The following is a 14,416-nucleotide window of genomic DNA, read 5'->3' on the forward strand; positions in this document are numbered from 1 at the left end:
AAATTACCTAGGTTACCCATAGCTCTCTGTGGGTACAAATTGTACTGTGCAAGAATAAGAAGAAAGCCCCAAACTCTGAGTGGAGTCATCAGGATGCTGTCGTGACAGTGTTTTTTTTTAAGCAGGTGTTTCTTATTTTTACAAGGCCGGGTTTCTAGCTCAACGCTCAACCCGGCACGGATGGAAAGCGTGCAAGGGAGCCGGCTGGATTCGAACCCTGGAGCCTTCGCTCTGAAGTCTGGCGCTGATGCCACTACACCACTATATACCTAAGACTGTTGCACAGTACTTTATCGTTTTTAGAGTCACCTACAGTCCTGTTGGTTTGGAGACACTTGTTGGGGAGATAAGAACTCTGCATAGTCGGCATGTCACCCAAAACTTTGACAAACTTCTAAAGATGCATGTTGAGGAATATCTTAATGTGTTGCATCATGGCCCGATATGGAACGCCCAGGAACTGGAAAGGCAGCAGACTGTGTGGATGCAGCCCAGTTCATCACAGGCAAAGCCCTCCCCACCACTGAGTACATTTACATGGTGTGCTGCACACAAGCAAGCATCATTCATCATCAAGGACCCCTACTATCCAAGTGTGCTCTCTCCTCGCTATAGAAGGGAGCTATAGAAGCTTTAGGTCAACACCATCAGGATCAGGAACAGTTATTACTCTTCAACCACTAGGCTCCTGAACCAGCGTGGATACTTCAATCATCACCACTCTGAATTGATTCTACGACCTCCATCTTCACTTTGAAACACTCTTTACAGCTCATGCTTTCTTTATAATTTAATTTGCACAGTATGTCTTCTTATGCACTTTGGTTGTTTGTCAGTTTATTTTTAGTTTTTTACAAAATCCTTTGTATTCCTTTTTCTTCTGTAAATACCTGCAAGTAAATAAATTTCTTAGATAATAAATTTAATTTGAACTTGTTCTTTGTACTTTGTACAATTAACCTACCAAACTGTGTGTATTTGGGATGTGGAAGGAAATCAAAGCACTTGGGGGATTCTGACTTGGGAGAGCATGCAAACTCCACACAGAGTGCACCAGAGGTCGGCACTGAACCAGTGTCACTTGAATTGAGGGGCAGCAGGTCTACAAGCTGCAGCATTGTGCCACTCTAAACTGGCCAATAAAAGTTGTTAAAGTATTCGAGGGGCAGTTGATGGGCTACAGGGTAATAAGATGGGGGCAAAGGGACAGATCCGGCACTAAGTCCATCCAGCAAAGGCCGAACAGCAGCTCGGGCCCCACCGCTTTGATTCGGCCCCGAGACCACGCTAACATTGGTCGCCATGGCCGCACCTGCATTCTCAAGAGTCCAGTTCGATGGATCCTTCAGGCAAAGACACCAGGTCGTACAGACGGTTCAAAAGCACAACTCCCAAAGGGAAATTACAGACTGTGGATTGCAGTGAACGTAGTCTGGAAAAAGTGTAATTAATAGGGCAATTAGTTGTTTTGTTCGCTGGCAGTAAAGTGCTGCCGTGCTTCACCAGCTCCATCAAAACCTGTATTAGCATTAGTTACTAGTGAACCAATATTAACATCATGTCCCAGGGCCAGCATTCCCAGCACTGAGGACAATTTGCAACCCAACTGGTTCTGTTAGACCAGGGGTCAGCAACCTTTACCACTGAAAGAGCCACTTGGACCCGTTTCCCACAGAAAAGAAAACTCTGGGAGCCGCAAAACCCGCTTGACATTTAAAATGAAATAACACTGCATACAACGTTTTGTTTTGCCTTTATGCTATGTATAAACAAACTATAATGTGTTGCATTTATGAAATTGATGAACTCCTGCAGAGAAAATGAAATTACATTTCTGCATGCAACAAAAACATTTTGAACTCCGAAAAAAAGACGTTGGGTTGAAGGTTACTTTTAAGTAAAATACTCAACGTCTATTTGAGTCCTTCTTGTATTTATGAAAAACGCCAAACTTAAATTTGCCGCCAGCAGCAAACCAAAAATAACGTCAGCCAGCTGTCAACCTGAAAAATAAAAGGACTATTTCACTGAACAATGAAAACATATGAATATACGTAAAATAATAGGCAATTAAAATATTTATCATACTTGTTCAGGTTGACTCACACCTGACAATGCAGTCGTATTCAGTAGGGATGGATCGATGCTTAGGGGAGTGACCGGGAAGGATAATGTGTTTTTTTCCTCTCTGAACTCACAGAAGCGTTTCCCAAACGATGTTTGCATTGCGATGATTGCAGAATGTAAATACTCCGAATTTATCATGTCGTGACCTTGTTTGAACTCTCTCAAATTGGGAAAGTGAGACAATGTGCCTTTCTGTAAATCTCTGGCAAGCAACGTCAACTTGCGCTCGAATGCCAAAACATCCTCCAACATGTGCAGGGCTGTACGTCCTTACCCCATTGAAGAGCTGTGTTCAGCGTGTTCAGGTGCGCTGTCACGTCTACCATGAAGTGTAGCTTTTCCAGCCACTCTGGCTGTTCCAGCTCAGGAAAGTTGAGCCCTTTGCTGCCCAGGAAAGTTTTCACTTCTTCCAGACACGCGACAAAGCGTTTCAGCACCTCCCCTTTGGACAGCCACCGGACTTTGTTGTGCAGCAGGAGATCAGAATATGCGCTTTCCAGCTCGTCCAGTAACAAACGGAATTGACGGTGATTTAAACTTTTTGCCATTATTTTATTGACAATCTGAATGACAACATCCATTACTTCTGTGCATTCCGGAGGAAATGTTTGAGCGCACAGTGCCTCTTGGTGCAAGATGCAGTGAAAAATCAGCAGCTTTCTGTCCAGCGACTTCTGCAGTAAAGCCACAATTCCCTTGTGCGTTCTCGTCATATTCGTTGCCCCATCAGTAGCTACTGACACCAGATGGCTGGTCTTTATTCCTTTGGCTCTTAAACAATTCAAGACAGCCTCACAGATGTCCTCCCCCCGTGTTTGGTCTTTTAGAGGTATCAACTCAATCAGTTCTTCCTGTGGCCCGGCAGAGTTTACATACCGGCAGAACAACGCTATTTGTTCAATATCACCTTTGTCTTTAGACTCGTCACAGGCAATCGAGTAGGCCACAGCTGAATTGATGTCTTTAATTTGCTGTCTTGTGATGTCTTCTGCCATTTTTATGGTTCTGTCTTTGACAGTCTTTGCAGAGAGGGGCATATCCCTGATTTTCTGCACAATTTCACTCTTGTTTTTAAAGTCCGTGAATAGATGTTCTGAAATCTTAATGAAAGATTCTTTTATATATTCACCATCTGTAAACTGCTTCCCGTGCCTGACTATTTCCTGAGCGGCAATATAACTGGCGTATGTCGTTGATTTTCCAGACTTCATCCATTTCTGGAAATGATTTTTGCTCAGATCAACCTTCCGCATCAGTTCCGAAACGGCTTTTTTTCTCTCATCTCCATCCGGATATTTTTGAGCAAAGGCTGCGTGTTTATTCTGGAAATGCCTTGCGACATTTGACTTTTTGTTGTTTGCTAGTTTCTCATTGCATATTAAGCATACCGGTAAACCAGTCTCGTCAACAGTGAAAGCAAATGAATCTGTCCACGGATCATTAAACGTTCTGTTTTCTTCAGTCACTTTTCTTTTTTTAGAATTCTCCATAGTTGGCTTACCTTGGATCGAAAAATTAAAGAAATCGCGCACTGGCGGGTGTCAGGTATTGGCAGTGGTGACGTATATTAATAGCGATAAAAACACGTTGTAGCGGTGTGCTCACGCAGTCAGTAAACTGCAGTCGAATAACTTTATTCGAACTAAACAGCCTTGCTTTTAAGCCTCCCTCAACCCAGCCCCCATGGACGCAGATGCTGCAAAAGACGCGTACTCACAAACCCCCGTAGGCTATCTCCCTTAGCCTGAATGCTGGCTAATTGTGAACCGTTTCGGATGTGCCAGGAAATGTGTCGCCACACTTAGATTGTACAAGATCACCATAATCTTCAAATTTAGAATTACATTTCAAAAGCTAACAAACTAACATAAAATACATTTTAATTAAATACTGACCAATTATTTCCCAAAGCCACAGGGAGCCGCAGCACAGAAGTGAAAGAGCCACAAATGGCTCGGGAGCCGCAGGTTGCCGACCCCCGTGTTAGACGGACCATATCAAAGATGTAACGCCCCAGACCATGACTACTCAAGATGGAGAAGAGAAACAAGTTTGTCAGGTATCAGGACGCACAGAGGCCTGAAATGAGTGGCAGGAACAAGTAGGCTTAATATCACTGACATACACTCAGTAGCCACATCCTGTACCCAATAAAGTTGCCACTGTGTGTGTGACTGTGGTCTTCTGTTGCTGTAGCCCATCTACTTCAAGGTTCAATGTGCTGTGCATTCAGAGATGCTCTTCTGCACACCGCTGTTGTAACATGTGGTTATTTCAGTTACTGTCACCTTCCTGTCAGCTTGAACCAGTCTGGCCATTCTCCTTTGACCTCTCTCATTAACAAAGCATCTTCACCCACAGTACTGCCCGTCACTGGATGTTTTCTTGTTTCTCGCACCATTCTCTATAAGTGCTAGAGACGATCGTGAGTGAAAATCACATTAGATCAGCAATTTCAAACCAGCCCGTCAGACACCAACAATCATTCCACACTCGGATCACACTTCTCCCCCATTCCGATGTTTGGTCTGAACAACAACTGAACCTCTTGACCATGTCTGCATGCTGTTATGCATTGAGTTGCTGCCACATGATTGGCTGATTAGATATTCAGTAGTGAGCAGCCGTACCGGTGTACCTAATAAAGTGGCCCCCTGGGTGTATGTTGTTAAGTTTGTCGCTCTGTGGCAGTAATACAGTGCTATAGGTAAAACAAAATATAAGCCACAATGAGAATTGTAAACAGAGCAAAAACGAGACAGTGTTTATGCGTCCATGGTCTGTTCAGAAATCTTATGGCAGAGGGGAAGGAGCTGTTCCTAAAGCATTGAGAGTGTGTGACAAAGAGTGAGTGAGGACTGCATCACCTTACGGTCTGCCCCCACCCATCTTATTAGGCTCCTGGCTATTTATAGTTAATCTATTGGGCATATCACTTGCCTCATAGCCTATGGCTGTGGAGTGGAAACCAGTTGTGCATGATTTTGCAGAACTGCTTGGAAAAGAATTTACATCTGTGGGTGAAAAGTGCCAGAGCTAAGAAATTAAAGCATGATAAACAATCTATATTGCACAGCCCCTTTAAGAGGAAGATACTGAGCAAGAGAAGACTATGAGAAACAGCAGAAGATCTAGGCCATTTGGCCCATTGAGTCTGTTCCAGCATTCGATCATGGCTGATTTATTTTATGTAGAGATATAGCACGGTAACTGGCCTTTCTAGCCAAACGAGCCAACGCCAACTAAATACACCCAAGTGAAGAGCTAATCCACTAATTTGCAAGCTTTTCCAATGTGGGAGGAAACCGGAATAGTGGGAGCAAATCCACACAGTCATGGGGAGAACGAGCAAACTCCTTACAGACAGAAGCCGGAAGTGACCCTGCTTCACTGGTGCTGTCAAACGTTGTGCTAACCATCATGCTACTGTGCCCATTTATGATTCCTCACAACCCCATTCTCCTGCCTTCTCCCCATAACCTTTGGCACACTTACTAATCCAGAACCTATCAACCTCTGCTTTAAATCTACCCAATGACTTTGCTTCCACAACCATCAGTGGCAATGAATTCCGCAGATTCACCACCCTCTGGCTAAAGACGATCCTCCTCTTCTTTGTTTTAAAGGAACAACCTGTACTCTGAGGCTCTGGCCCCTGGTGCTAGGCTTCCCCACTATACATCCTTCCTGCATCCACTCTATCTAGGTCAGGGATCGGCAACGTTTACCACTGAAAGAGCCAATATGGACCCATTTCCCACAGAAAAGAAAACACTGGGAGCCACAAAACCCGTTTGACATTTAAAATGAAATAACACTGCATACAACGGGTTTTTTTTTGCCTTTATACTATGTATAAACAAACTATAATGTGTTGCATTTATGAAATTGATGAACTCCTGCAGAGAAAACGAAATTACATTTCTGCATGCAACAAAAACATTTTGAACTCCGAAAAAAAGACGTTGGGTTGAAGGTTACTCCATAGTTAGCCTACCTTGGATCGAAGAATTAAAAGAAAGCGCGCACTGGCGGGTGTCAGGCATTGGCAGTGGTGATGTATATTAATAGCGATAAAAAACACGTTGTAGCGGTGTGCTACACGCAGCGCTAAAATAAAGACACTGCAGTCAAAGGTAACTTTATTCGAACTAAACAGCCTTGCTTTAAAGCCTCCCTCAACCCGTCCCCGTGGGCGCGGATGCTCCAAAAGACTCGTACTCACAAACCCCCGTAGGCTATCTCCCTTAGCTGGAACGGTGGCTAATTGTGAGCCGGTTCGGATGTGCCAGGAAATGGGGTCTCCACAACGTTTTTAGATTGTACAAGATCACCATAATCTTCAAATTTCGAATTACATTTCAAAAACTAACAAATCACGGGGAGCCGCAGCACAGAGATGAAAGAGCCGCTGGTTGCCGACCCCTGATCTAGGTCTTTCAATATTCGATTGGTTTCAATGAGACCTCCCTGTCATACTTCTAAATTCCATTCGGAGGCATCAAATGCTCCTCGTATGTTAACCCTTTCAGTCCTGGGAACATTCTCATGGACTTCCTCTGGACCTTCTCCAACGGCAGGACATGCTTTCTGACGATTCTCCAAGTTCAGCCTGACCAGTGCCTTATTTAGCTTCTGGATCCCCAAAAAGACTGCGCATTCACATTACTTAAGTCCTTCAAGATTTTATACACCTCTATAAGGTCACCCCAATGCCTTATGAAGTCCAGCGTTGCATCCTTGCTTTTATATTCTAGTCTTCTTGAAATGATATACATAAGGTCATGGAAAAGTACTGCTCAGAAGCAGGCCCTTTGGCCCATCTAGTCCATGCTGAACTATTTAAATTACCTACTCCCATCGACCTGCACCCAGAAAATAGCCCTCCACGCCCCTACCACCCATGTACCTGTCCAAAGGACGATGAGAATCTCAAAACAGAATCTCTCAGGAATGTTAACCCATTAGATGCTCGTTTTTCTCTTGCTCTCAGATTCTCACTTTCTCTTACCAGAAGTTAAGCTGCTAAAGGGCCACAGATCCCACAGCTTCCACACTGTGCCAACGTATGGAGTACTGGGTTGCTTCAGCGGACTTGTGCCTGGCCAAATGCCTGTTCTTTACTGGAGTGTGTCATCTATGTCGAGACCTCGAGTCCCGGCAAACAGCTTCTCCTTTGTTTCCTGTTTTTGCAGCTCACAGCTACACTTAGTCAGGGGTCACACTGCAAAGCAGTCGAGCCACAGCATGTCCACAAGCCTCCTACGTCCCTCCAACCTTGCCACCAGCTCTGGCTGGTGCCAGGGTCAAGCGCAGACAGTCAGAATGTTCAGAAGCATTTCATGGCTCAGTCACACTGCATGTGAAAGGGTTTCATCCCAATGGCATGGACTGCCTTCCAAATGCAAAAAAAATGCATGAGATAATGAAAGTCATTGCGCCTTGATTAAAGGGCAATAGTTTAAGCACAGAAAAACCAGCAATTGCTGAGGAAATTAACTCCTTGTCTGTCCTGAAGCTATGCACTCCCGCTTGGTTCAAAGAAAGTTGTTGCCTTTTCTCCAGCCTCTCCTGCCGTGAGCCTGCCCATTAAAACTGCACAGATTACTGGATAATGATCTGGAAATGGGGCTGTTTTGTCGAGTACCTTTGCTCCATCTGCCGCAAAAGCCAGGGTCTCCTGGTGGCCACCCATTACTACTTGACTTCCCATTTCCATTCTGATGTGTCCAGTCCACGGCCCCCTCTACAGCCATAATGAGATCACTCTCAGACTGGAGAAAAAGCACCTCATTTTCTGTCTGGGTAGCCTCCTACTCGAAGGCACGAACTTTGTTTTCTCCAACTTCTGATAACTTCTCCCCCTCCATCCTACTCTCTTTTTAAATTCCCCATTCCGGTTAGCCCTTCATCCCTTCTCTTCTCCTCCCCTGCCCATCTTCTCCCTCTGGTGACCCTCCACCTTACTTTCCTCCCATAGTCCACCATCCCGTCCTATTCGATTCCTTCTTCTTTAGCCCAGTTTCTTAACTTCATCTCCCCCCCTTCTCCATGGAGCCACCTTCCCATTCATAAACGTGAGAAAATCTGCAAATGCTGCTAATCCAAAGCAACGCACACACACGCAATGCCGGCGGAAATCAGCAGGTCAGGTCGCTTCTATGGAAATAGATGAACAGTTGATGTTTCGGCCAAGACCCTTCCTCAGGACATATTCCCATGCACCTGGTCTCACCTATCACCTGCCAGTTTGTATTTCTTCCCTTCCCACACCTTATTATCCTGACTTCTTCCTGCTTCCTTTCCAGTCCCGGTGAGGTGTCTTGGCCTGAAACATCACTCTTTTTTCCTCTTCATAGATGCTGTCTGACTTGGTGTGTTACTCCAGTAATCTGTGTGTATTGCTCAGGATTTGAAGTATCTTCCAAATCTCTTCTGTTTAAGGCTGCTATCTAGAGCAGCTAACTTAAGTACCTACTATTGCTATTTATTTACAAGTAGGTGAGTTAGCTATGGGGAGAAGAATCAAAAAGGGAGACGATTGGTATCTGAGAAAAATTAAGCTGTGGGGCGTCAAGGTGACTGAAGGTGCTGGAATCTGGAGCAGAGAACAAACCGCTGGGAAGACCTATTGGGTCAGGCAGCACCTGTGAGGGCAAAGTGATGAGTCGATTTGGGCCCCTTATCCAATAGGGTGCTGGGGTCTGTGCCAAAGGAGGTGTAAGGAGCTCCCTCCTTCTGTTAGCCTGCAGATCACCCTTGGGCAAGGTGCAGCACCTGCTTAGCTTCCCCAGATCAGGGTCACGTGAAGCCGTGGGAGCAGCTGGTGGGTGGTCGTATGAGCTGCTGGTGCATATCACAGGTCCAGATCACGTGACCACTGTCGCTGGGTAGACAATCTCCGAAGAGTTTTGATAATGACTGGAGTCACCCATCTTGTAAAGACACGGCTCAGCAGAAGGCAACGGCAAACCACTTCTGTAGAAAAATTTGCCAGGAACCATCATGGTCATGGAAAGCACATAATAAACCAATGACCTGACAAAGGACGTGCTGGCATTGGATAAGGTCCAGAGGAGATTCACGAGAATGATCCTGGAAATGAAAGGGTTATTGATTTATTTATTTCTTGCGATACATCAGGAGTAGACTTTTCTTGCCCTTTGATCCATGCCACCCAGGAACCCCTGTTTTAACACTTGCCTAATCACAGGACAACTTACAACAATCTACCAACTGGTACGTCTTCAGACTGTGGGGGAAACTGGAGCACCTGGACGAAACTGCAGGGAGAAAGTACAAACCCCTTACAGCATTGAACCTGGGTCGCTGGAACTGTAAAGTGTTGTGTTAACCAGTACGCTACCATGCCAGTAATGTCTGAGGAGCACTTACTGACTCTGGACTTGTACTTAATGGAGTTTAGAAGAATGCTGGGGGATCTCATTGAAACCTATCAAATATTGAAATGCCTGGATGGAGAAGATGTTTTCAATAATGGGTTAATCTAGGACCAGGGGCACAGACTCACAATATAAGGATATCCCTTTAGAACAGAGATGAGGAGTGTGGTCCATCCTGATGAAGGGTCTCAACCTAAAATGTCAACTGTTTATTCCCCTTCATTAATACTGCCAGAGTTGCAAGCTCATCCCTTTACCTGACTAGCTCATCCATTATGTGCCGTGTCGTATGACGTGGGCGATCATGGTCTCTATGATGATGATTGTTCTTGGTAAATTTTTCTACAGAAGTGGGTTTACCATTGTCTTCTTCTGGGCAGTGTCTTTACAAGACAGGTGACCCCAGCCATTATCAATACTCGTCAGAGATTGCCAGCCTGGCATCAGTGGTCGCATAATCAGGACTTGTGATATATGCCACCTGCTCATATCTAACTAGCTTAATCCATGTTTGATATGTGTGTACTGTCCCTTTAAAGAGATATGAAGAAACATCAAGATGCAAGAAGATTCACAGATACTTGTGACCTCAAAACATTTTCTGACAGGCCTAGTTTTAAGGTCTATTAAAAATAACGTTCAATTTCTCCTCAATTACAAATTAGACTTCATTCACGACCCATGTGATGGTGTCACATTGACACCATTAGTTCAAAGTGTTGGTAATTATTTCTTCTCTTGAAAAAAGATATTAGTGAACTTTAATATTTTTCTTTTCTCTCTGGCTGGAATCAGTTTTTGTTTTCTCAGTGAGAATGTACAAGGCCTTCAATTAAATTGGCCATAATTGATAACTGGTGACTGGCACCATTGGGATTAAGTCAACACCCTAAGTGTTCAAAGTGCCTGCATGAATAATTTAGTGCTGATTTCACAACTCACTCTATAATTAAGGAATTTAAATTCAGTTCATTTATTACATATAGAGAATACATAGCCTAAGTATTGAAGCAAACCTATTTGGTTGTTATACATGTTCATCTGGTGCTCTTATATTCTCTAGTATCACATGGCGGCATAGCCTCTAGGGTAATGCTATTACAGCGCCAATGACTGGTTTCAATTCCACCGATGTCTGTAAGGAGTTTGTATGTTCTCCTCATGATATTGTGGGTTTCCTCTGGGTTCTCCAGTTTCCTCCCACATTCCAAAGACTTATGGGTTAGTAGGTTAATTGGCCACAGTGAAGCAAATGAATGGCGCATGCAGATTGGGCCAGAAGGGACAGTTACTTTGCTTCCTCATTGCTATTATTTTTTGAGGACCTGTCCTGGTCTAGTGCTTGATTGCAATCATGGAGAAACCACTACTTCCTTAGGAGTTTACGAAGATTTGGAATGACATCTCAAACTTTGACAAACTTCTATACTTGTGTAGAGGGGAGTACATTGATTGGCTGCATCACAGCCTGGAATGGAAACAACAATGCCCTTGAATGGAAAATCCTAACAAAAGTGGTGGATACAACCCAGTCCATCATGGGTAAAGCCCTCCCAACTTTTGAGTACATCTGCATGAAACAGTATCGCAGGAAAGCAGCATCCAGGACATCTCATTTCTCCCATCAGGAAGAAGGTACAGGAGCCTCAAGACACATGCCACCAGGCATAGAAACAATTATTGCCCCTCAGCCATCAGGCTCTTGAACTTTACTCAACTTCACTTGCCCAATCTTTGAAATGTTCCACCATCAATAGACTCACTATCAAGGACTCTTCATCTCAAGTTTTCGATATTTATTGTGTATTTATGTATTATTACTTCTTTGTTTCTGTATTTGTACAGTTTGTTGTCTTCTGCAATTTGGTTTAACACCCAAATTGGGCACCCTTCCATTGATTCTGTAATGGATATTATTCTATAGATTTATTGAATATGCCCACAAGAAAATGATTCTCAGGGGTTGTATATGATGGCATTTATATACATTGATAATAACTTTATGTTGGACATTTTTTTTGAATTTTGAATCTTGAAATAAAAATAACAAAATCATAAATTCATTCTAGCATATAAGTAACTCCAGATAGTTAACAAGCCAACTGTCTCTGAAACACCCACGGCAGTTCAAGGCTAATTCAGAATAGACAACAAAATAAAGAAACTGCATGGCAATCAGAGCCTGCTTGTTTTTTTGCTCAGTGAAGAACAGACAGCTGAAAAAGCAATGGATGCTTTTGTCCCAGTGAAAGTTAAGGGCATTTCATTGGGAGAGAAGATAAGTTTTAATGAGTCTGCAATTAAAAACAACCATCCCTTGACTGAAAGATATCTTATCACGTGTATCACCTCAGGCAAATGTCTCATTTCTTCATACTTTTAGGTATCAATAATACTGCAGATACTATGGCCCACCCATGACACTGTTGGTCAAAGATATTGTAAGATTAGAATTACAAAATAGCTCTTAATTAAACCAACTAACAATACCGCACTCATCTACTGGGAACATCTTGTGAGTTTAGGACATAATTTACAAAAAGTAAGGAGAAGTGAGGTGATTCTTTGTGACATCCTGAATATGATACACTCAGTGGCCACTTTATTAGGGACATCGGTACACCTGTTCATTCATGCTAACACACAACAAATCGAACCTTCAAGTAGATGGCCTATAGCAGCAGAAAGCCATGATCGTAAACCCAGTGGCCACTTTATTGGGTACAAGAGGTATCTAACAACAAGGCAATTCAGTATATTGCACTGTAAGCCATGGCTCTAATAGTCATCAGAGCAAACTAAACAGAAGGGGTCCCATCCAACTGATGTCCGTTACCCCATCGCGTTTTGGACCGTTTCTTTACTGAGTCGTAGCTTCAAACAGGCATCAGCGCCGGACTTCGGAAGCGAAGCTCCCAAGTTCGAACCCAGTCGGCAGCCCCCACACCCCCAGGCACACTTTCCATCCATGCTGGGTTGAACGCCGAGATAGCCACTCGGCCTCGTAAAATACAAGGGTCGAGTCAGGGACGTTCATACTGTGACCTGGTTAATCTGAAAGGAGATCAATCCTGACACCACCTGCCAGACAAGAATGGCTGAATGAAACGATGAGCCTCAAATATTCAACCAGATGAGCCACATTCTTGTGCACAGAACATAAGTCACAAAGTTAAAAGCAGAATAGCTGGTTATGCAAGCTTGGTTGGGTTTGGATTGGATAGTAACCTTTGTGATACAATTACAAACTCGCCGAAGAAGAAACTGCACTGAGTTTTTTCAATACTTTTCATGCCTCTTTCAGATTTCAGACTGTCAGGCAGCCAATCAAGCACATTTGGAACATTGCTGTAATTCAAAGAATGAGATAGAAGTAAAACACCACAGATGCCTGACATGAAATAAAACCAGAAACTCCAACAAATACTCAGGCAGCATCTATAGGAAGGGAAAAATAATTAGCCAAAGTCCAAGTCAAATAAATTTTATTAACGAAGTGCATATATATTTCTATATACTACCTTGTGATTCACTTTCTTCCAGATATTTACAGAAAATAAAGAAATACAAAAGAATTTCTAAAAAACTATATACAAGCAAAGACTGACAAACAAAACAATGAACCCTCTCACTGCTGGAAAGCCAAGGTGGAATGATTATTAATGCCTTTTTAAAATTTTAAATTACTTGTAGTTTTGAGTTTTGAAACCCTAACTTTCAACTCAATCTCTCTCTCTTTCTATTCTGTACACACTACCAAGTCTCCTGAGGGATGACCTGATAGAATTTTATGAAATACTGATTAGCATAGATATTTTCCTCAGGGTGGAAATGTCAAATGCTAAAGGGCTTAGGCTGAGGATGAGAGAGATAAAGTTTAAAGGAGATTTACAAAGAAGTTGTTTTAACACAGGGGGGTAGCGCAGTACTGTGCAAAAATCTTGTGTATATGTGTGTGTGTGTGTGTGTGTGTGTGTGTGTGTAGATATAGATAGATAGATAGATAGATAGATAGATAGATAGATAGATAGATAGATAGATAGGGTGCCCAAGACTTAAGCATAGTACTGTATTTGTCAACGTGGGACTGGACTGCTAGTTTGTAAGTCTGGCAGAACCAATGGATGTTGGGAATAGCTAGGGTGGAGCGCCGTAGAAGGGGTATTGGATAGGTGGTAGAGAAGGAGTGCTGGGGGCAGGGGGGTTGGTGCAGTTGCAGACACACCCAACTCTGAGATGCCAGGCAAGGTCATTTGATTCCAAGCAATCGGTTTATTGATCATTACAGAATGTCTCTCTGTTGCTTCCCACTACCTCCCCTCTCCCTTTCCGCTTGATTCCTCTTTCCCTGCCCCCTCCCCATTCTCAATCCACAATAGAGACCCATATCAGAGTCAGGTTTATCATCACTCACATATGTCATGAAATTTGCTTTTTTTTTGCAGCAGCAGTACAGTGTAATACATAAACTTATTACAGTACTGTGCAAAAGTCTTGGGCACCCTTGCTATATATATGCCTAAGGCTTTTGCACAGTACTAAAGGTGCCTACAAAGTGTTACCGGTGCAGATGGTAGAAGCAGATATAACAATAGTTCAGAAATATATAGACAGCCACATTGTGCCTGTAAGGAACAGAAGGATACAAAACCTCTGATGGAAGATGGGAATAGTTGGATTGGCATCATGGTTGGCACAGATATGATGGGTGGTAGGGCCTATTCCTCTGTTATACTGTTCTATGCTCTATGCAATGGTTAAGTAGATATAGCAAGATCACAGTAACAATAAACACAAAGTACACTGCAGATGCTGTGGTCAAATCAACACGTACAAACAAGCTGGATGAACTCAGAGGGTCAGGCAGCATCCGTTGAAATGAACAG

The 14,416-nt window shown here is 43.3% G+C and overlaps 2 protein-coding genes across 5 annotated transcripts in view; both read right to left on the minus strand.

Annotated features, from left to right (window-relative positions):
- LOC132382593 (membrane progestin receptor gamma-B-like) overlaps nucleotides 1–14,416 on the minus strand; it is a 127,812-nt gene that overhangs the window by 80,009 nt on the left and 33,387 nt on the right. Inside the window, exon 1 of one of the 4 annotated variants that reach the window (XM_059952958.1) lies at nucleotides 7,139–7,625. The exons of the other annotated variants lie outside the window; for them this stretch is intronic. The gene's annotated coding sequence lies outside the window, so the exon portion shown is untranslated. Of the gene's footprint in view, nucleotides 1–7,138; nucleotides 7,626–14,416 lie in introns of those variants that run through there. 4 annotated transcript variants of the gene reach the window in all.
- On the minus strand, nucleotides 1,922–3,871 carry LOC132382366 (general transcription factor II-I repeat domain-containing protein 2-like). Its single transcript, XM_059952487.1, has 2 exons — nucleotides 2,107–3,871; nucleotides 1,922–2,003 (listed from the first exon to the last, which is right to left on the minus strand). Exon 1 carries the CDS (start codon nucleotides 3,615–3,617, stop codon nucleotides 2,343–2,345), a length of 1,275 nt encoding a protein of 424 aa, XP_059808470.1. The 5' UTR covers nucleotides 3,618–3,871; the 3' UTR covers nucleotides 1,922–2,003; nucleotides 2,107–2,342.

The sequence above is a fragment of the Hypanus sabinus genome, chromosome 28, assembly GCF_030144855.1.
Source record: "Hypanus sabinus isolate sHypSab1 chromosome 28, sHypSab1.hap1, whole genome shotgun sequence".
NCBI lineage: Eukaryota > Metazoa > Chordata > Chondrichthyes > Myliobatiformes > Dasyatidae > Hypanus > Hypanus sabinus.

Coding starts and splice junctions, on each gene's coding strand:
- LOC132382366 (XM_059952487.1), bottom strand. CDS start 3,617: ATGGAGAATTCTAAAAAAAGAAAAGTGACTGAAGAAAACAGAACGTTT.